Source organism: Nematostella vectensis, chromosome 14 (assembly GCF_932526225.1).
Source record: "Nematostella vectensis chromosome 14, jaNemVect1.1, whole genome shotgun sequence".
Taxonomy (NCBI): Eukaryota; Metazoa; Cnidaria; class Anthozoa; order Actiniaria; family Edwardsiidae; genus Nematostella; species Nematostella vectensis.
In genome coordinates this window covers 9090673-9111364 of record NC_064047.1, presented here as the reverse complement: position 1 = coordinate 9111364, position 20692 = coordinate 9090673, and the positions used below count along the sequence as shown (strand labels likewise).

At 38.3% G+C, this 20692-nt stretch overlaps 2 protein-coding genes and 1 long non-coding RNA gene across 5 annotated transcripts in view; 2 read left to right on the top strand and 1 right to left on the bottom strand.

The window, feature by feature from the left end:
• The first annotated feature begins 9841 nt into the window (after window positions 1-9841).
• On the top strand, window positions 9842-11831 carry LOC5509921 (serine/threonine-protein kinase mos). The gene has a single exon (XM_001630340.3). It carries the CDS (start codon window positions 10043-10045, stop codon window positions 10979-10981), a length of 939 nt encoding a protein of 312 aa, XP_001630390.1. The 5' UTR covers window positions 9842-10042; the 3' UTR covers window positions 10982-11831.
• Window positions 11832-13631: 1800 nt separating this feature from the next.
• On the bottom strand, window positions 13632-17190 carry LOC125559806. Of its 2 annotated transcripts, XR_007306477.1 has the most exons (3): window positions 17018-17190; window positions 16767-16862; window positions 13632-16359 (listed from the first exon to the last, which is right to left on the bottom strand). It is a non-coding gene; the product is annotated as an uncharacterized LOC125559806 (long non-coding RNA). The 2 variants fall into 2 exon arrangements; XR_007306476.1 differs by lacking the exon at window positions 16767-16862.
• Window positions 17191-17196: 6 nt separating this feature from the next.
• Window positions 17197-20692, top strand: part of LOC5509913 (protein dopey-1) — a 29692-nt gene continuing 26196 nt past the window's right edge. For both annotated transcript variants that reach the window (XM_048721599.1, XM_048721598.1), the window contains exons 1-4: window positions 17197-17796; window positions 18425-18578; window positions 19415-19613; window positions 20433-20619. In XM_048721599.1, coding sequence (XP_048577556.1) covers window positions 17659-17796; window positions 18425-18578; window positions 19415-19613; window positions 20433-20619 — 678 coding nt within the window. In that variant the 5' untranslated portion in view covers window positions 17197-17658. The remainder of the gene's footprint in view (window positions 17797-18424; window positions 18579-19414; window positions 19614-20432; window positions 20620-20692) is intronic.

Below are 20692 nucleotides of genomic sequence, written 5' to 3'. Positions count from 1 at the left end.
ACGTCATCATTAGTACCAGGGTAGCGCTGAAATGAGCGCACAGGAAATCTGAAGATACCTTTTTTCTCCAGTGCTCAACCAACCGGTGCTCTGTTATGTCTAAGGCAACATATTTCTTAGAAACTTGTCGTAGACGTCGCCGGACCCAATTTTGCAGGTAATAAAATACGGTGCTATGGTGAAATAATGATAATAAACGGAAGATAAAAGGTTTATAGTGAAACCTCCATATTACGAATTTTAACCAAGGTCACCAACGGACACATATTCCTTTTTTTCCGTTTAAAACAATCTTTCCTCTTTTATTCGGAGTGGATGCTGTTACAGTCTCGCTCTGAAGCATCTCAGTTGTTATTTATAATTTATTCACACAAGTTGTGCGAGAAATCTCGAAACTGGTGCAACTTTAAATTGATATATTGTATAATTTCTCGTATGAGCACAATAGGGGATTGGGGGGGGGAAGGGGGGTTATATAATTTTCCATGTTTCAGGCAAAATGCTCTACGGGGAAGGCGCTTATTTCAAAGTTCGCTGTATCTCGTTTAAAAAGCGCCGTTGATCAACATGAACCTCCCCATAACCATAACAAAAACGAGTTAATTAATAAAATTAGCCTGCGTAGCTGGCGGTTATGTTGAGTTTCAGAGCAAATTTCTATCCAAGAATACGCGAACTCGTTTGTATTTTTTTATAAATGCCCGAGCGAACAAGTTTGCGTATTCCCGGATAGAAGATTGCTTGAAGCTTAAAGGGTAAAGATAAACACCTTGAATTTCAAAGCCTGATTGACATCTACAAACCTGATATTGTTAATGTAAATGAGACCCACATTAATGACACTGTCTTTTCGGCTGAAATTCTGGAGAAAGGTTACACCATTTTTCGTAAGGATAGAAACGAATTTGATGGAGGGATGTTGTCTGCTTTCTCCAACCATCTTGTGGTGACTCACGAGGAGCAAATGGATGGTAATTATGAAGGCATCTGGTCAAAGATAAATATTGCAGGAAGCAAATCACTTTTTGTTGGCTCAGTCTATAGGACCCCAGACTCAAATGTTGACCCCCTTGTAGCTCTCGATGGTGCAGTATGCAAGCTGGTTAAAAATCCAATTCCAAACATCCTCATTACCGGTGACCTGAACCTGCCTAGTATATCATGGGAAGATGATAACTACGCTGTAAGACCTAATCCTACTTATGGGCTTGAAGTAAACCACAAGTTTTTGGACATTGTGAACGACCACTCACTGACTCAACATGTTATGGAGCCAACTAGAGAGGGGAACACCCTCGATCTTGTTCTCACCACTTGCCCAGAGATGGTATTAGACCTAGTGGTTGAGCCCGGCATGAGTGATCATGATCTGGTGCTATTTGATCTAAACTTGAAGCCCTCTTTCAACAAGAAAAAGCCTCGTAAAGTATTTGTATTTAAGAAAGGTAACATGGGGGCAGTGAAAACTGACCTTAAAAACATCTTGATAATTACTTCAACAATGAGGCCTATCATAAATTGATCAATGAAAACTATGATTTCTTTAAAACCACAATCACTGAGATCATGAAAAAACATATCCCACAAAAAAAACATCAGTGGTAGATGGAACTTGCCATGGATCACTAGTTCCATTAAAAGGTTAATCCGAAAAAAGCAACGTCTATATAACCATGCCAAACACTGTAACAACCATGCTGCCTGGAAAAAAATTAAAGACTTGCGTAAACTCGTAAAACAAAATCTCGCTAAGGCACACAGCGAGTATGTGTCCCTGCTCTTAACAGTCCCAGAGGGAAGTGAAACAGTGAACCATACCATAACCAAACGGTTCTGGACGTACATCAAGTCCAAAAAGACCCATGATGTTGGTGTTGCTCCCCTACGCGATGATAAGGGTGAATTAGTCAGTGACAGTCTTGGTAAGGCACGTGCTCTGAGTTCACAGTTCCAGTCCGTTTTTACTCATGAAAATAATAGTTCTATACCTACACTTGGACCAAGTCCTTATTCGACTATACCGTCTACTTTAATATCTATAGACGGTGTTATCAAACTACTTCAAAATGTTAACCCGAAGAAAGCTAATGGCCCTGATTTAATCCCCTGTAAAATTTTACAAGAAGCTGCCCATGAAATCGCCCCAGCTCTGACGTTCTTGTTCACACAATCTTTAGAGACGGTACTCTCCCGAATGACTGGCTCAGTGAAAATGTTACCCCAGTGTTCAAAAAGGGAAATAAGAATATCCCTTCCAACTACCGTCCTATTTCACTGACTGCTGTACCTTGTAAAATACTTGAGCACATTATTTTCCATGACATAATGAATCATCTTGATACCCATAATATCCTCGTCAAGTTCCAACATGGTTTTCGCAGGTTCTTTTCCTGTGAAACGCAATTAATAACCACCCTAGAGGAAGTGGGGAAAGCTCTAGATCTCGGCAGACAAACTGATCTGATCATCATGGATTTTACTAAAGCCTTTGATATTGTTCCCCACCAGCGGCTTATTTCCAAGCTGGATTTTTATGGAATTCGGGGTCTCCTAAAGACCTGGCTTACAACCTGGTTAACACATAGGGAACAATCCGTTCTTGTTGATGGAGTCTCATCTGCCCCTATAAGTGTGTCATCTGGTGTGCCCCAGGGGGCCGTTCTCGGCCCACTGATGTTTTTACCCTACATAAATGACATCGGCAATGATTGTAAATCTTCTACCATAAGATTGTTTGCTGATGATACTCTTTTATACAGTGTCATCGAGGCAACTTCTGATGCACATCAGCTCCAGTCTGATCTTACCTCCATCGAGAAATGGGCAGAGAAATGGCTCATGTCCTTCAACCCAACAAAATGTTTTGTCATGAGAGTCACGAGAAATAGGAAACCTATAGTATTTAACAACACATTGATAAACCACATCCTTAAACCAGTTGAACACCATCCATACCTAGGCGTCGAGCTCTCGAACACACTTGACTGGAGCTGGCATATAAACAACAAAGTGTCCAAAGCCAACCAGACCTTAGGTTTTCTTAGGCGCAACCTAAGCAATTGCCCAGAGAACATTAAGGAAGCTGCTTATAAATCGCTCGTTCTTCCACACTTAGAGTATGCCAGCTCTGCCTGGGATTCATGGTTAAAGAAACACGTCAAACAGATTGAGAAGGTTCAAAGGAGAGAGGGTCGTTTTGTTAAAAATTGCAGGGATAGGACTCCTGGCACAGTCACAAACATCCTAAACAATTTGGAGTGGCCCCCTCTCTCTAAAAGGCGCCAGGATGCCAGGCTTACATTATTTTACAAGGCTGTCAACAAAAAATCAGCACTTGAGATACCAGACAATATTGATAGACGCACCCGCCAATTACGCAACTCTCATCCAGATAAATTAATCGAGTTATGTCCAAGAACAGAAGCTTATAAGAACTCGTTTTTCTTTAGGACAATAAAAGAATGGAACAAGCTGCCCCGCCTTACCCTGGATTCCACTAGTGCAGATATTTTTAGAGAACGAATAAAATAAAATTAAATCAATAAAATTATATTAATACCAATAATGCTGTTTAAACGATTTTTATCTTTTTACTTTATTTAATCTTTTTTTTATTCTGCCTTATTATTATTTTTATTCTGCCTTATTATTATTTGTATTATTATTTATTTATTATTATTATTATTATTTCTATTATTATTTTATTTTATTTTTTTTATTTTTTTTATTTATTTATTTATTTATTTTATTTTATTTTTTTTTTTAGTTAATTAATTAATTAATGTATTTATTTATTTATACAATTAATTCATATCCACAGTGATGGTAACCCCTTTGTGGATTAACAATGTAGATGTAGATGTAGATGAAACTCATCATAACCGTAACGCTAAGCAGGTTACAATAAAACGTGGCCTAATGATCTAGCATTTGATTATCGTATTCCCGTGAAAAAAAAAAGCAATATACTCTAAATCGAGTGTTGGATTTACAGAAAATAAGTTTTCTAAATGGATTTTTGGAATCGCGCGCTTTGAGGGATCGAGAGTAGTCCATTCGCTGCGTTCAACCGAATAGAAAACATTTCTAAATAACGAGATGACAACGAGGAGGAGAGCCAGCCAGAAGATCGTTTATTAACAGGCGGTTTGAAGAACTACAATTACAATGTAATATGAAAAAAAATACAAATTACAAATTGATTAAACATAAAGACATTCTAACTAATCAACTACTTGGTTGAAATGAACCCTGGTACAAAGTAGAACTCGTTAGTTTGCTGGAATGCTGGAAGGCGTCATAGGTTGTCATAACCCCCCCCCCCCCCCCCCCCTTCCTTCCCGCCATCATCGGGTCGTAAGGTTACCGGCGGGCTGGCATACCCCCCCCCCCCCCCCCAAAAAAAAAAAAAAAAGGTGGGTGGCGGCGGGTAATACCCCACCCCCCTAAATCGGGTCCCTAGCTTGGCCGATTGTTACGACCTCGTCCCCAAGTGAAAGACGCAACGCTAAGCGAAGAAATAATGATTCATGATCAAGATTACGTAAAGATAACAAAATAAAAAAAACAATCTTGTGAATACCGCAAATAAATACATTAGTGGGGTGTTACTATCTAAAACTATGTAAAACCTCTCTTTTTTTCATAAACATTAATATTCCCAATACATTAATAGAACTACAGAAAGTACCCTTGGGCTACCTGTGGTAAGGCAATGATCACTGGAAAAGTGAAGGGGGGGGGGGGGTAAAGGAACAACAACAAAAAAAAAATTCATACACGATGAAAAACCTGGAAAATATGCATGCAGCTTTGTCAATAAAGAGCTGTTCGCTCACGATGCCACGATAGTTTTTAAAAGCTCTGGGTTTATACGGCGGCAACGACCAGGAACAAATTCTTATTTGGTAACTATTGTTATTGGGCATATGATTATAATTCTATATTCTTCATTACCAGATAGAGGATATTTTTATCATTTTCATTAAAGATTAGAATGGTAGTTCAAAGGCACCGGCTTTCGATTTGACCCCGTTAGAAAATAACAAAAATAGTATAGATATAAGGGAAAAAAACTTTTTTTAAATTTGATTGTTAAAATATTTTATTCAAAAAAAAATATCAATCAGAAACCAGCAGAGAACTAAAGGAAACAAAATATAACAGCTTTTTATGCTTTTGAACAGCATGGCAACGAATGTGTTTATTGCCACGAGCAATAAAAAGAGTATCAGGCTAGCTAAATAAGGTTGGTTATCACCACCGAACGCTTTTTCTTGTACGCAATGAAAAAGCAAGAAAACGTAACTATATGATTTTCTTGAGCGCGTGCGCTTGCGGGCCGATTTCTCATGTTTTGCGTGTTATTTTGGTCTCGCTATAGTAAGGGTCAACCTAAAGATTTTGAAAATTTCACTTGTCAACAATATCTTGAGACATCTTATTAAAACTAAATAAAAAAGTCCAAAAAAGGTTTTCTGTCATATTTGTTGTCAAGTGTTGTCAAAGTTCGGTTAAATTTAATACTCCATCTGAATCCAAATCAGAATCATCATCTGTTTTCACACAGTCTATTTGATTTTCTCGCCGAATAAAAGATGCCTCTGGTAGGCTAACGAATATTTTACTTATATATACTTGTATATACTTATATATATTATATTATATATATATATATATATATATATATATATATATATATATATATATATATATATATATATATATATATATATATATATATATATATATATATATATATATATATATATATATATATAAAATGATGGTTGAAGGTTTTCATAGAAAGTGCTCAATACTCGAAAGTAGAGCGGTGTATAGTGTTGGTTTGAGAAAAATACAAACTACATAGGTTTCCCTACAGGTCTGTTTCGTGGTTGCCCACTCATCAGGGGATTTATATATATATATATATATATATATATATATATATATACATATATGTTACATGATTGACACCTTTTCCATTGTTTTTGCAAGCCCTTCAGAGGAAGATCTAGCTTTTCGCTAGCTTTTCGGGGGTAATTTTTTTGTTACATATGGCTCTCTGGAAGCCCAAAGGGGGGGGGGGACCCCTAAACTCTCCCCCTAGATCCGCTACTGTCCTTTATTCCACTCAAATACCTATGAATAATTTACTTGATGTATCAGCAGGGAAAAAGTGGAGTTTAATATGAACTCATGAATTATGAATAAGGTCAATAACTATAGAATACTAATGAAGGACCGGCATAAACCTTGGGTAGAAATGAGCAAAAAACACCACTTCTTCGCCACAGATTTGATAACTAGAACGATTGAATATTAACAATACATTGATTCAGTTTTCATGAGGCAAAATTTGTATCGTAAGCCTCGAAATTCAACAATATGTTCAGTCAAATTTTTATGTGCAATTTTGGAAAATTATTCCACCAGCAAAGTATAATTTTGCAATTCAACTCCTCCTTTGGGAATTGAGTCCGTGCATGGAGCAGCCCCGCTTTGTCTAAATGTTAATTTTGATTGTGTATGGTATTGATCTAATGAGCTTTTCAAATTTGTGCTATCAACCACCAATTCTCCAAGGTTTTCTTGCAGGTCAATAATAACCCGACCCTTGTTTTTTTTTTTTTTTTTCAAAAAAAGTCAACTATTTTTTAGGCTTGTCTCATTTCCCCTAGTTTAAGGTCTTGGTAAAGGTAAATTTGACACCACTGTTTGTTTTTGTGGCTTTTGCAAAAACCTGTATCAATAGTTCTAAATAAAACTTTATTTTTGCAAAAAAAAAAAAAAATTAAGAAGTCGCATTCTAAGACGGCTGTTTGCTGTTTCCCTGATGACCGTGAATTCACGCCAAACCTTTGACTTTTCTAGCGTATTATTTCGAGGCGAGGACTTTAGCTTGTCGGGCCTAACCCCGCGACGGGTTTTCAGATATCGCCTTCAAATTTTCGGGATAATTATGCCATGTCATAAAGTGTGTGAGGAATTTTCGATTTTTGACTGAAGATCGCTTTCATACCACTTTTCCTTTCCAAGTTTTGCCAGAAATGAGAGTTCCAGCTTTGATTCGTGACATTTTGTTGACATTGTCAAATAACAAAAAGTCCTCACACACTTTGGTAGATCATATATCTGTCATGGAGATGCAATTACGTGGAAGTGCAAGCGCAATAACGCGAAGGTACATTACGCTCTAGAGTAAACTCCGTACTTTTGAGTTTGAGGCCCCAAAACTTAAACACGGAATTAGCTATCGCAAAAGTTAAACTTGCAGGATATAATTCAATCTTTTATCTTTTATTTGATATATAGTTTGTACATGTAGTGAAAATTGCGGCGCGACAATATTTTTTTTTCCGCGGACACGTCGTTTACCTTTTCCAAGACCTTTGTTATTTACTAGGTATATAACATGTTAGTATGGAATCTAGTAAGAACAAGCGATTTGATTGGTCGAGAAACTCTGGATAAAATGCAATATACCTGATATACACCTAGGAGGTGGATATTTTCCTGCGCCCCGAAATCAAGCAAAATGCCGGGTGCAATAGCCGATTTGCAAGTGTTTCCGAAAAGAAAATTGCTCTAAAGCTCATTTTATATGCTAAAATAATTATACCATTTCCATTTCGGCGGATAGTGGCTTAAAAATATCTACCTCGAGCTTTCGGCTCTCGGTAGATATTTCGCCACTATCCATCTCAATAGAAATGGTATATACGCCCTCAGGCTGTAATACGGCGAATTGCCTCCGGTACTGTATTAAACCCTTACTTATAATATGTTAAACTAAAATAACCCATATTTTGCAACCCTATAAAGGAAAAATGAATGAACTGAGCTTCTTCTCCCAACAAAAAATCTCCAGAGTTCGCATGGTGGTGCTTCTCAACAAAGGTCAATGTCAAATGTCAACTTTTTGTTGCTAGAAGGCGGTAACCAAGGTAATTATATCACTGCGTAATTTTGTTCCTTAGGGGCCCTTTAGCTTTTTATTGTTTTCTATACTCTAATTAGTTTATTTCATTAACATAAATCAGCGGAGAAGAATTTTATAACGAACTAGCAACCAGAAACAAAGCTAAATCCTTAAATAATTGCAGCGTTAAATATCAAGTACATATAATACATTTCCCGCAACGGATAAATAGGGTTGTGTCATTAGTAGCGCATCTAGCGCATCCGCTGACCGATTTGCGTGACGCGTGGTTTCGTACTCTGTAAAACTCTATGCAAATGAGATGCTCATTTTAGTAGCTAACGAAATCTGCCTGAATCACTATGGGTCTCAGTCCATCCTACAATAAAAACGTCCCAATCGGGCATAAAATTTTTCTGGGCGTCGGAGCGATTTTTTCCAAAATGACGAGGGTCCACCCACCCGCATCCCCCCCCCCCCTCCCCCGCAAACCACCAGTGGCATTAGTCAGTCGCAAAAACTTCATTCCACACAGTTTCCTCACTTACCCTCTTAATCGCATTTAAAGTTCGTGGATGTCAACCGTGTATTTTCTAGGGAAGGAAGGGTACGCCGTCATCTTGGCTTTGCGGACTGGAATTATATTATTTGCAAAGCTATTTAGAGAAGGGGGGAAGGGGGCACAGGACCGCTTCTAAGGCTTTGACTAGGATAATTATACCTCGGTACCATTCTCCTATTGGTTACCATTTCGAAAATATGGGTTCAAATCAGAATGAACGAACTTTCGTCTTGTTATTATTGTCCATGAAGTGCGACCATTGAGAGAAAATATCACATTCAACCGTTGGGAAGATATAGTAGTTTTAATACAGAGGCATCTTGATAATAAAGACAAATAGTAGCCTAGAAGACGATAAATGATAACGAAAACGAGCACTTTAAGTAAAAAAAGATTACCAAAACTTCCAAAGATAATGATAAGTATAATAATCCTTTAATGAATTGTAATATCGATTTTTTATGAACCTTAAAAAAATATTTTAAAAAACGTAATGTGTTACTCTTTTTCTGGTGATAAAAAGCAGATTGCCTCTGGCAGTGGAAATGTGCCACAAATAAGAAGTTATTCAGAATAATACCCTCGGAGAAGACAAAAAACAGCACGCAATAACGAGACCTCGGCTGTAGCTTAATGTAATGAGCCGTTGGGGTCGAGCTCTTTTATGCATATTCTTGCGCGGGTGAATATCGTTGTATGGTAATTCTTGTGCGGGTGAATATCGTAAAGTTTGGAAAAGATCTTACCCTACTCTAGGCAACATATCGACAATTTGAGAAGAACGGCAGCGCCATGCGTATTGATAAGCAGAGAAAAGGCACTGAATGGCAGCTGTCGCTCATTAAGCCATTCAACTGGTGTTTTTCACTATTCTGAAGTATTGAAATAAACCAATGAATGTAAGCAAAAGGCAAAGCGAACACGAATCGTGCGATATAAATCAAACATATGTGTTTTCTTTAATCTCACTGCCGGTTATTAGTTATCTAGACGTGTCCAATGAAGTAATCAATCGCTCGGCCGCGCTTCCTGTGAGAATCTAGCTCCCAGGTCTTTTTCTCAACTAAATCAATTATTCAAATAACCATTATTCTGACCTAATTCATCAGCTAAAAGACTTTGATGCCTTCCCACTCATAATGGGCGTTAACGTAAGCTGGGGCGTAGAATAGAGATGGTCTTTTCACGAATATTTATAGCGAAATCGTTTGCACGCGCCCTTATCAACCACGCTTTGAAAGCGTGCAAAAGAACTCGGTCTCGCTATTGCGTCCGCTTACGGGTGACATGAACTAAACAATAGAGTGCCGCGCGCTGATTGGCTGAGAGTTTAAATGTCAATTTCATGTCCTTGTGGCCAGCGGGTGTGAGTTCAAATCAGCTGGGCCCTGACTGGTTTCTCATTTCTTTTGATGTCGCTGGCGACTTTCGAAGAAAAAGTACAAGGGGTTACGGTGAAACTAGCCTTCGATGCTCTCTGCTAAGAACCTTCTTTGGCGCTAAGCCGAGGGAGACCTATAATTTGAACTTACTGGGTGGAATTTAACAGAGGTAAAATGCTTCGAGGGAAAGCAAGCTGTACAGTGCAGCTCAGCCGATCAAAGGCACCAAGGCAAACAAAGAACACTCAGCCTAAACCTTTTGTTCAAGAAATCGAGCTCCTCGCAGAAGATGAGGCCAAGTTGTTAAACATAGGAAAGTTACTCGGCAGTGGAGGCTTTGGGAGTGTTTTCGAGGGTAAATACAGAGGAAAAAAGGTTGCAGTTAAAAAACTGCACGTCAACTCAAAGAATCCCCGGGCAGTTCTCCAAAGCTTCCAGGCAGAAACTTCCATAATGTCTTTTCGACACCCAAACATTGTTAGGACTCTAGCAGCAACAAGTGGGGAGCTGCCTTTGGGAAGGAGATTAATAGTAATGGAGTTTGCGGGGAATAAGACGTTACGTACGATCATCAACTGTGAAAAAGAAGTTATTGACGAATCGCGTCGGTTGAAATTCGCGTGTCATTTGTGTAGCGCGTTGGAGTTTATACATGAGCGCGAGATTGCCCATTTAGATGTAAAACCGGCTAATATTTTAGTAGACGATCATGACCTTTGTAAATTGAGCGATTTTGGCTGCAGCCAGGTAGTTGGAGACAGTGACGAGAACCTACCTGTCAGTCCAACATATTCCTACCTGACCGGGACATTCGCGTACCGCGCACCAGAGCTCTTAAAAGGGGAAACTCCTACTACACAGGCCGATGTGTACTCAATGGGGATATGCCTATGGCAGTTATTAACACGAGAGCAGCCCTACGGGTCTGAAAATTTATATGTTGTGGTTTTTGGAGTCGTCGCGTATAACTTGAGACCGTGTGTGCCGTCAACAGAACAAGAGAGTTTAAAGCGTTATGAAAACTTAGTTGAACAGTTGTGGCAACCGAATCCTGCTTCTAGACCTACAGCTCGTGTATCGATGGAGGTACTAAGATCTTTATCTTCTAGCTAGAGAGAGGTTTTCGCTGGATATCAACTGTGCAGTTTCGTATAGAATTTTTCATTGTTGATGTCACGATGGTATCCTATGGTCGTATTCAGTCAGCCGCAAAACGTTTTAATCGTTTTAGTACTCTATCTCGTGGTCGCAGAAGTTCTGATTGCTGTTTTACTCGTAAGGATATGATTGAATCGATCATTTAAAGAATGAAATTTTGAGAATCTTGTTAAAGGGGGATTTGCATAGAAACACAAGTCGACTGGCACAAAGGCTTTCTTTCATTTATGCAAATGCAGCCCTAGTATTTTCACAAAGAGAGATTATTTGCTTTGGGATATTCAGCATCCGAACTATAAAATCATTAGCTAAAAACTACGATTTTCTATTTATTCGCTTTTTCAGAACATGCGGGATTATGAAAGCGAGTATTTCGAGCATAAAATTAGTAATGTGGTCATCTATTAAAAGTTGCACAATATCAATTGTTGGCCGAGTCTAAAAATAAACTTACTCTTTATGAATACATAAGGTTTCCTTTTATAGAACCTCGGTGGTTCATCGACACTGCATTCTCAATTTGAATCTGAGAATTTGGAACGGGAACATATGCTTTTAGGACTATAATAGCTTCACAAATCATGGCCACATTTAAAGCGGTATAAAAAGGACACTAACTAATATTAATATTTATATAGAATTTATATGATCGTTTTTACTGCTTTAAAAAAGAGATTATTCTTAAAAAAAACTCTCTTTTTAAGCTTTGCTAGCTATAGTTAGGATTTATCATTTTACATGTTAGATTTAAATAAAAACAAACGCATTCGCAGCTTTACAAATCAATAAAAAAGTTAAACGCCAAGCGAGTGTCATTCTTTTGTTACTCTGTGTTTGTTTTTTTACTGTTACTGGGTTGATAAATTGTGGATTTGTTCTGGCTTTGTGATGACCTTCGGTCTTTTCCTCCATAATCAAAATCATTAAAATGAATGCATCTTTATTTTCTCCCTTAACAATGCACCATTCATCCGATAAATAGTATTCGCTAAATGAGAAAAACAAAGGAAGATTTCGCCACACACGTGTGCTGTACAGAAACGACCAAAACAGACTTTTAAACTACGATGGGTGTAAACTGAACCAAAGAAACAAGGAGATTGCTTTGGTCGACATTGGGTATAATTTACCCAAACAGTGCAAGGTAGCAATGTAGACATAATTAATTATACCATTATTTTTTTCATATCGATTATGTCAAACTTAAGTGGGATAAATTCTAAATCATCGATCAAAAATTATTAAAATGCGTAAAGAAAATATAACCACCAAAACTTTTTTCGTAATAAAAAAGCTCGCCTATTGCCCTTTTTAATGATTGTTTTCTACTCGAGTTTAGTAATTTGCTTTTAAAGTCACGAAGTCTGTTATGACTTCCTAGCTAGCCACCGTACGAATTACAGACAAAGCATGAATAATTTGAGCTGAAATGTCGCTATTCTTTTTAGCTTTGTGCATAGAGCTGAGTTGTCCCATTCGTAAAGTCTACTGATAACTTTCGGTAAAATAGTAGGAGAAAATAAATAAAGCTTACAATTTCTACATTAACTATTCAGAGAGTATGCTCACTGTTCATAAAAGAGGTTTCACCTGCTTTTAAGCAACAGGTTACATTTAAATAATGACTCAAAATTAATAGCTACAAACTAATGATTATAGCAAAGAGCCAGGCTACCATTCATAGGAATACTTCAATAAAAGTACACAAGCTGCAATCAGTATTAAAACTCCATTAAATGTCTTTCTCTAATTAGAACTTATAACTCCGATTATATAGTCTCCGCGATTATGACTAACAATTGAAATTCGTTAGTTTTTGATCAGCGCTTTAAACAGGGTCGAAATAATATCGCTTCTAAAAAGCGGTCCGTAACAGGATAACCTGGAGACTATAGATAACATATTAATTTCAAATTAACGCCCCCCCCCCTCCTTTAACCCAGGGTTGTTCCCACACAATCTTGACAACGCTTATAATGGATTTGCATACACAGTGCTGAATAACGTATGCGCATGCGCGTGTTCTGGCAAAAAAACAGACAAAATCTCAGTGTTGAATCATTCCAGTAAAGGTACGAAAGGCTGACTTCGGTCGCTGTTTTGACTTACTGTACAGCATTAAAACCATACTGTACAAAAGATAACAGATTTGTTTGATAATGAGGGTCATAAAGAAAATTTTAGCCTTAGGTTTGATCTAGTTTTCTTATCATTCGCCAAAATGTGACAGTTCGCCGGTAAAATGCCGCCATTTCAAAACGAAAAGGCTGGTTTAACCGCGCGGTACTGGAACTAGTCTTGCGTTTTTCAACACTGTCATTTATATTAAAGTGTAGGTCAACGAAGACATTATTTAATTTATTAAGCCATTTTTAGAAAAGATACCCGCTGTCAGCCGCCATTTTGTCATCTTTGCAAAGTACCAAGTTTTGCGCCTTCCAATAAAAACGATAACAAAGGCGTGGCTGACAAGGGCTCTTTAAGTATTTGGTTTTGCCGGACAGAGTCTGTTGATTTGACTGTAGGCTATCAAACCACACACAAAACGCCACACACTTGGCCACAGACCGAGGCCTGCTCGGCCGAGATACAGCGGCATTAGAGATTGCCATAGATTTATATTTTATTTGCTTGTACACAAAGCTAGAAAAAACAGAATTCACGAACTAATTAATTGTAAAAAAAAACATGTTTGAGTTTTGCTATTCGGCTTTACAATTGAAAAAGATCAACATTCCCAAAATCTCCACAATGCCGGTCATTCCCGAGCAACAGCCGGAGACAACCGTGCGCGGCCAACAGTTTGTTTTGTAAAAGGGAATCAAGGCCGCCTAGCCCAGAACGGCTGCAAGGGACACTAGGTTTGGGGGGGAGGGGACTCCGAACGGGAAATCCCCTCCAGAAGGGGAAGATCGTCAGCAAAATCAATTCCAAATGCATGTGACAATGTAAAGACGGGGGGGGGGGGGGGGGGGCAGATGTGGGGTATTTGGCTTTTTTTTGCATTTTTTTCATCGAATTCCCGACCTCGGGACCGAGTTCGAATGACAGGAAAATTCCTTACCTGGGAATGGAAAAAAATGTCAAATCTGAACAAATTAAATTTGTTCTTGTAATAAATTTGTCGATCGGATTTCTGAGAGAGAGAAGTCCGATACCGAACGATCAAGCTTTGTTAAAGCGGACAAGAAAAATACCAAGAAAATTGACACACGATGTACAGCAATACAAAGTGAATGATTTTTATCAATGATGCCAATTACACTCGCTATACTGCGAAGCCTGTGCTGGGAAAAAGCATCGATCAAATAATAGTAACACGCCTCCAAAACACGCCTCCAAAACACATTTGATACATCGATTTTTAGGTTAAAATGCTATAGCCATCATACGATTTACCTTGAAAGTTTGACTTTCTGACTCCGCAACGTCGAACAACGTTTTCGCCACTACAGTCTAGCCGAAATCTAGAGCCGAGGCTAGAGCCATGCTTCTCGAACTGTAAAGTTTTGAACCCAGGGCCCACGCAAAAAAATCTAAACAGCCTCAGTCCTCCGCGCCAAAATTCAAACAGCCCCAGTTTCCCGCAAAGGCATTTTCGAATGTCCGGACCCTGGGGCAAATTTCGTATTCAAATTCCCCAGGGGGGGACGCAAGAGGTGTTCAAACGCCCGACATCTGCCACCCCCAACCCCCCACTCAGGCTTTACAATGATACATGCATAAGGGATGGAAACTTTGGGTGGGGTCAACATCAATTCTTACCCCTAAAAGATAGCAGAATCCAAAAATACAACAACAACAATAGTAATATTAATAATAACAACAATATAATAATAATAGTAAACAAAATAAAAATTAATGATGTTGATTAGTTATAGTATTAGTAATAATGAAATAAAAAAAATAATGATAATAATGATTATGATAGTCATCACCATCATGCTACCCAAGAAAGTACTTTGTTTAGATTAGTACCATTCCTTCAAATTTTGTCCTCGTAAATCAATGTTTTTGGCATTTCCTGTCCCAACCAGTAATCTGTAGTTGAATCTGTAGACTCACAGGAATGAATGATAGCTGCCGTTATATTTGACGAAAACCTGTTTTTCTGTACCTACATATGTGAGTGGGATGAGATTGAGTGGGCGTGGGCGTGAAAATGCCAATTTCCTTACCTTTGGAAGAGTGCAAGTCAGTACAATCCAAGCAGCTCTCCCTTGGTAAGGAGCTTGAATGTAACTAGGTACGACACCGCTGTGGCTTTGATCATCTGCATGGCTGTCCTCGCTAGTCGGTACTTCTCTTGATGTCCAGGAGTCTAGTCGGTACTTCTCGTGATGTCCAGGAGTCTAGTTGGTACTTCTCGTGATGTCCAGGAGTCTAGTCGGTACTTCTCGTGATATCCAGGAGTCTAGTCGGTACTTCTCGTGATATCCAGGAGTCTAGTCGGTACTTCTCGTGATGTCCAGGAGTCTAGTAGGTACTTCTCGTGATGTCCAGGAGTCTAGTTGGTACTTCTCGTGATGTCCAGAAGTCTAGTCGGTACTTCTCGTGATATCCAGGAGTCTAGTCGGTACTTCTCATGATGTCCAGGAGTCTAGTCGGTACTTCTCGTGATGTCCAGGAGTCTAGTTGGTACTTCTCGTGATATCCAGGAGTCTAGTTGGTACTTCTCGTGATGTCCAGGAGTCTAGTCGGTACTTCTCGTGATATCCAGGAGTCTAGTCGGTACTTCTCGTGATGTCCAGGAGTCTAGTAGGTACTTCTCGTGATGTCCAGGAGTCTAGTTGGTACTTCTCGTGATGTCCAGGAGTCTAGTTGGTACTTCTCGTGATGTCCAGGAGTCTAGTCGGTACTTCTCGTGATGTCCAGGAGTCTAGTAGGTACTTCTCGTGATGTCCAGGAGCTTAGTAGGTACTTCTCGTGATGTCCAGGGGTCTCTTGATTGACTGGAAAGTCACCCAATAAAGATTTTGCTCCAGATTCCACTCCTTGCTTCGCAGCATGGGATTCAATCAAAGTCCATGCTTTATTTGGCGGTGTGAAATCACAGTATCCTTTTACTGCATTATCCTGTAATGCTATCATTTTTGAAGATTGGAACACCCCTTGGAGGTTTAGCTGGTGCATTGTTTGGTTTGTAGAAGTCAAGGCAGGACTTGGGCCGCAACAATTGCTCACATCGTTTCCCTGTGGTATTAGCTGGACAATTGCCGACGAACTTGGTTTTCGGGTAGTCACACTGCTTCTTGCACATTCCGCCATTAAGACAGGGTTTAGAGAGACAGCAGCCATTTCTACAGACGGATGGGTAACGCCAAGGAGGATCCCTGAAACAAACAAGAATGTACAACATTTGATCAGTTTCTCAAATTAGATGATGAGATTTTGATTCAAAGGGAGGCACCAATATACAAAATATATGGAGCAACTTAAAATTGTGAATTTTAGCTCCAAAACATTTTTCTGTGGGTCGAAGGAGAGGGGATGGCCTAGAGCCCTGGAGCTCCCCCAATTCATTGTGTGGTGGTAACAGTTAAAATGATAGTGGTGGCAGTGTGTTGCTGTTGATGGGGCTCCCTGGTGTGTGTGTGGGGGGGGGGGGGGGGGGGGGAGGGGGGCAGAGGAGGATTGGTGAGGACTCTCTATAAAAGTAGATGGGGTGGAGAGATGATTCTATCTTTTATGGTATAAAATTATATTATCCTTGGGGGGTATTCAAAGACTCTTCCATTACCATCTCTTAGAAGATTTCACAGAAATGGATCATCCCATCAAATAACAACAGAACTCTGGGTCATCCCATCAAATAAAAACAGGACTTTTGAGAGGACTGCAAAAAAAAATTAGGAAAACTGTACTTATTCCACATGTCCAGCTTGTTCTAAATATTTTTAAACTTTAAAAATTCACAATAAGTTACTCCAGCATTTTTTAAAATGGATCATCCCATCAAATAACAACAGTAATAACAATAACAATACTTACTTGAAATACTGACGACTACTGATAGTATATCGCATAAATTAAAATTGTGTCCCTTCGTATACTGCTTTTTTGGCTTCCAATTTATGCTTTCCTTGACTATGTTTCTTGAAGGTTTCCAGTGTTTCTATATGACGTAACCTTACACCCGAGGCGCGGCTACAAAGCTGCATAACCAGGCCTGCTGCCAAGATGGCGGACGCAGAACGGTATACAAATCGAACACAACATCGAATTTAGTAACCTGGGATAGATCTCGAACTATATGCAAACAGAACGTGGGGTTTGAAGCAGCATTATTGGAATTTTTGAATGAACGAAATTGGTAGTCGTTAAATAGGCTGATCTTGAAATTCTCTTTATTTATGAAACGAATTTTTGGATGAACGACCTTGCTTAGTAAGCAAACTGCTGGAAATGCTAAACATTTTATAGAAAGGAGAGGACAATTCCAAAGAGATACGAGATCCAGTGCTCATAAACAAAAAATATGGGCTAAACATGGACACTTCAATGTGGAAAGCAACCCAGAATTTCAGGATTATCATTATGCTTTCCACGTAGCCGAATTCTTGTTATTCCGTCTATTTGTTTACAAGCGCTATTTCACTGTCTGGGCGAGGATTGTGCTTTAGATCTGCATAATGAATAACGAAGAGTTGGACTTGTTATCCGACTCCAAGTATCGTCAGTTTATTTCTGCTGTGGACAAAGCACTTAAGAGTTTTGAATATTCTAGTGAATGGGCCGATTTGATATCCGCTTTGGGCAAATTAAATAAGGTAAGGAAAAGGGTGATTTAGAATCTCCTTGGATATAATTATTAATAGTTGCTTATCTTGGTCAGTTAGAAGTGTGTTTGAGATAAAATAATTTTATTCATTGAGTGGTTATTGTGACATTTTTACACAATCAATGAACAGAAACAAGAGTCTATTATTTTTTACAAGTCACTGAAGTGATAAACCTGCTTCTAGAAATGATTTAAGACATGAGATAACTGATAGGTATTATTGTATTTAATCTTTATTGTTCTATATTCAGCATCAGCTGATTTAAGTGCTCAGCTATCATCGTTTACCCTACAATTATTCACATGATAAAAACTACATACCCCTATAATAAGCTATTAAATTTTACTTTTAATCTAAAAATAGACTAAATCTCATAATCTGTTTGACAAGTTGAAGTTTATTCAGTTTGTCATAATTTTTCATTTTATATTGTTGATGGAACCATGACACATTAAATGACTGGCTTAAGTGCAATGTACAAAGTTTAAAAAAATTTTCACACAACCATTATTTTTTAGCCATTCTTGCTTGAATGACTAATACATGCTAGTAAATCTACTGACAAAGTCTTTGCTATGGAACTAACTCCAAATATACCCTATTCCTGTTGATTTAGGCATTACAAGGCCATCCAAAATTCAAGGCAATCCCAAGAAAGCTAACAATCGGCAAACGGTTATCACAATGTACACACCCCGCCCTACCAAGTGGTGTACACCTAAAGGCATTAGAGACATACGACTTGATATTCAAGCGACTTGGAAAGAAAGGTGCAGTTTGTGAATTTTTTTCTTGATGAATAATGTTGTTATTGTTACTGTTAGGTAAATAATAGCTTATAGCTATTTGAATGGTTGGCAAAAAAGTGTAATCAGAAAATACATACCAGCCTAAAAAAATCTTGTGATGCAGTCTGAGGCAATTTCTTAGTTAGACTTATGAAGTCAGAGTTTCTGCAATAATTCTGCCCTTTGTTTTTTGCCTTACTAGCAAAATATCAAGTTGAGAAAGATTTCCAATATATAGCAATTTCTGGGAAGTTTTATTACATTCTGTATTGAGTTTTAGTTTAAACTTTGTTTAATATGGTACCTTCAATGGGGGACATTGGGGTTTGCAGTATTGGCCTTTTTTGGTACAAATTTGCGGGAAAAGGGCAAAGAACATGTGGTGAGCAGCATTTCAAAACACTGCAAGATTTTGTTTTTTAAACAGCAGTATTGTGGTAAAAAAAAAATATTGCAGTGTAGCGGTTTTAAATAGTCCTGCATTGCGAAGGATTTGCCCATGATATGAGATGATCTAGCAGGGAACTTTCTCTGTGGTAAAGGTGTTTTTGTTCTGTGGTATTGCAGTATTTTGCGGTAATTAGAACCCCCCCAATGTCCCCCCTTCAAAATTTAATCACATAATTTGTTTCCTAAAGTTTTAACTATGTAAAAATGTTAAAACAATAAAAAGTGTGTTGAAGACTAGGGCCTCTTTAGAAGGAGCCTCTGCAGTTTCAATATTATCGCCAAAATTTCCAACAGCTAAATGGCTTCCATCGTTCAAAATCCTATATATCCAAATTCAATTATATTCACTTTTATTGATTATCTCAAAGGTCTTGGACAAGATTTGTTCATCTACGGTGCTGGCTTGTTCCCCCTTCTTGGAAATGCCGCCATGTCAGTCAAGCCTGTTCTGATGGGGCTATACGAGGAACACTTCCTGTCACTGGGCAAAGCCCTGTTACCAGGGTTACAGGGCTTGTTGCTAGGGCTGTTGCCAGGGATTGAGGAAGGGTCAGAATACACTGAAAGGTATTGTGCCCAGGGGGTCCCTAGAGGTACCAAACAGAATGCGTGAAGGTGCACCGTCATCCTTTTTTTGAAGTCTTTTCTTATTGAATTATTGCCAGATTTTACACCTTTTTACACAATTTTAAAGCTGCTGTTGTAAAATAAGGCCCAAATAATAGGCCCAATAAATTATACTTTTTGTTCCTTTATTGCAATACTATTAACATGAGACCACAGGTAAAAGGAACAAAAATAATGTTTTTTTCTTTTATGATAACTTTTTGCATTGCATTGCATCCACACCAGTGTGCACTCCTACATAGAATCATTCCAGTGTGTTGCATTATACACACGGGGCAGTTAATAATTTGAACATCACAATTATTTGGATTCACAGGGTTTGATGAGTGAAAATTTACAAATTATTTTAACCATTTTTTTTTTGCATCATCATAGCATAACCTTCATAAGTGCTTAAAATTATTTCATAATTTCTTTTCAAAGAAGGGTTTATTAAGTCTTGCAATGCCATATGCGAGGTAACTGTTGCGGTTACAATTTAAAAGATGTTTCTCCTATTATTATGAATACCTTTCACCCAAAAAACTAACATTAATAAGTGCCCCCAGCATTTATTATTTCAGTATATTATTATGTAAAGTAAGCAAAGTAAGTAAAGTAAGTATGATATTATTATTATCATCATCATCATCGTCATCGCCCTCACCATCGCCATCACCGCCATCGCCATCGCCATCACCATCATCATCATTATTATTACATTATATTTTTATTTGTTGTACAATTGATATACCTGATATAATTTTTCTAATCTTCCAGGACAATATCACTTCTGGAGGCCATTAGCCATAACACTGACAGACCTGCCTTCTACACGTGTCTTTGGAGCTGCTTTTTGTCCAGCTCTTCCGTTCGCTTACCTGCCGTCACCTTCATTCTCTCACGACTTAGCCGGAAAACTTCACTGAATAAAGACTACATCCTGGGCGATGATATACCTCTTATGGTGAGTGAATTTGAAATAATGATAATTATTATCACTATCATCTTGATTGTTATCATTACTTCCAACCATCACA

What these genes read in the sequence shown, in the direction of transcription:
- LOC5509921 (XM_001630340.3), top strand. Translation starts at nt 10,043, where the DNA reads ATGCTTCGAGGGAAAGCAAGCTGTACAGTGCAGCTCAGCCGATCAAAG.